The sequence below is a fragment of the Octopus bimaculoides genome, chromosome 2 (genome assembly GCF_001194135.2).
Source record: "Octopus bimaculoides isolate UCB-OBI-ISO-001 chromosome 2, ASM119413v2, whole genome shotgun sequence".
Taxonomy (NCBI): Eukaryota; Metazoa; Mollusca; class Cephalopoda; order Octopoda; family Octopodidae; genus Octopus; species Octopus bimaculoides.
In genome coordinates, this window is record NC_068982.1 from 129,514,707 (window position 1) to 129,516,864 (window position 2,158).

Here is a 2,158-nt window from a genome sequence, read left to right on the forward strand (position 1 = left end):
TGATGATCTCTCCCTCTCTCTCTCTCCCTCTCTCTCTCTCCCTCTCTCTCTCTCTACTTGCTATGTCTGGAGGAAGTAGCAGTGCATGTGGCCTTTGCAGACCCTCTGAGATCAGTAAGATTGGTGCCATTTATATTCTGTTTGAACTGTTGCAAGTCATTAACTGCAGTCAAGAGATTTGCAAAGGTAGAATATCCTCATTCTGGGCTTGTAATGTTGGGTGTGCAAAATTGAACATAAAATACAGGATGGGAGAAAGAGGGATTAGTGAATCAAGAGAACCTGAGTGGAAGTGACATGAGACAAACCAGCTATGAGGAACAGAAGCCATTGTAGTATCAGTAGAAAAAGAGAGTAGATAGCATCTCTATTGTCCAGAGGTTGTCATGTATCCGTGGTACCTCTATGTCAGTCAGCTGAATGGCTTTCTCTAGACACAGCCTAGGATATCTCAAGGTGCAGTAACAAGAGTACCGTTCCATAAGTGGAAGCATTACTACATTGTGAATCATGCTTAAGCTTTGTTGGAGGCTAAAGTTTTTCTACTCTGAAGAGAAGGGCCAGTTTTGAGTCTGGACCATTTAAAGATGTGTATTGACTATGAAGGATCTCCAGTAATAGTGGTGACTAGCATTTAGAATGATCATGTGAGCGCTAGCTGTGTGTCACTCATCTTTTAGTCAGGTGAAGTGTAATCATTTTTACTTGATATGAACAGTACTTTTCATTTTTGAGTTGTTGAAAGAGATATGATAGGTATTACACTGGATGCATTTGAGGTTTATTTATGGAATCTTGCAGGTTTAACATGGGGTTGTTTGATTGCTTGGAGATGACACCATTTCTGTTAGTTTACAAATAACGATTCTTAGTTTGAATCCATTCTGGGGTTATGTTTACATCCAATAGTCATCTGATTATAATGGAGGTTCAAAGCATTTGAAATATAGTGTAGATATAAGTATTATAAACACTATGAAGGGGAAGTTAAGTCTTAGTTCTTTTATTGACTGTAAACTCATCTTGGACATTTAGATATTTAGTTAGAAGTGATACATGCTTTTTTTAAATGATCTTTTCTAAGAAATATTTGTATAGGTTTAAAGCTTACCTTTAGGTGATATATTTTTTCCTGCATTTAAAAGAAATGTAAATACTAAGAACATTACTATACAATTTGAATATTAAAACAAAACAAATTTTCCCCTTATGTTGATTATTCTAAATTTATAGAAATTTGTTTACATTAAAAAAGATTGATATTTTCTTGTTTCTTTATTTTTCTACACATAAATTATTTAATATTTATTAAGCAGAATACTTTTAATGAATGATGGTTGAAATTATCTTCTTACAATTTTTTAGGGCTGTCTATCTGGACTTATTGATATTATGTTGGAAGGTGTAGGACCTGATGCTCCCTCTGTCCCGAGTAACCACCCACAGAATATAGAACGTTCATCAGTCTTAATTACATTGACTCAGCTGAACACCTTGGTAAGAATTTTCTTTACTTCCTTATCTTTTCTCAACACTTTAAAATGTTTCAACTACAAATTAAGAACAAACCATTTTGAAAATGTTTGAATTAAAAAAGATTGAAAAAAAAAAAAATGAAGTAAACTTAATACTTAATTTGAGTTCGTTTAATATGTCTGTATGGTGAATTTAGTTAGGAAATTATCTGGAAAACAGGTAAAGGTTGGTTGGCATTAGTAAGAGCATCCAGTCAGGAAAAATCTACCTCAGCAAGTTTTGTCTAACCCATACTGACATAGTAAAACAGATGTAAAACGATGATGATGTATATCAACTAATTGTTATATTTACAATATTACTGGTATAGTAAATTGGAAGTAAATAAAATTTTAGAGAATGTCATTTCAACAATTAAATGACGTGAGCAATTACAAAGTGCCGCAATAGAGAAATTAGACTGGGTCATGAGGGAAAAATATATTCATGTTAATTGACATATTTTTAAATTTTTTAAATTTTATAAGTAGGAAACAGAATAGTGTAACTTTCATGCTTTCTTCAATTCTTGGGCATTACCTTGAAAGGTATATGTACGTATATATATATATATATATATATATATATATGTGTGTGTGTGTGTGTGTGTGTGTGTATATATATATATTTATATATATATGTG

At 32.4% G+C, this 2,158-nt stretch overlaps 1 protein-coding gene across 5 annotated transcripts in view; it reads left to right on the top strand.

Annotated features, from left to right (window-relative positions):
• Positions 1 to 2,158, top strand: part of LOC106875939 (GTPase-activating protein and VPS9 domain-containing protein 1) — an 86,987-nt gene that overhangs the window by 45,690 nt on the left and 39,139 nt on the right. For all 5 annotated transcript variants that reach the window (XM_052965593.1, XM_052965594.1, XM_052965595.1 and 2 more), the window contains exon 3: positions 1,366 to 1,497. In XM_052965593.1, the coding sequence (XP_052821553.1) occupies positions 1,366 to 1,497 (132 nt within the window). The remainder of the gene's footprint in view (positions 1 to 1,365; positions 1,498 to 2,158) is intronic.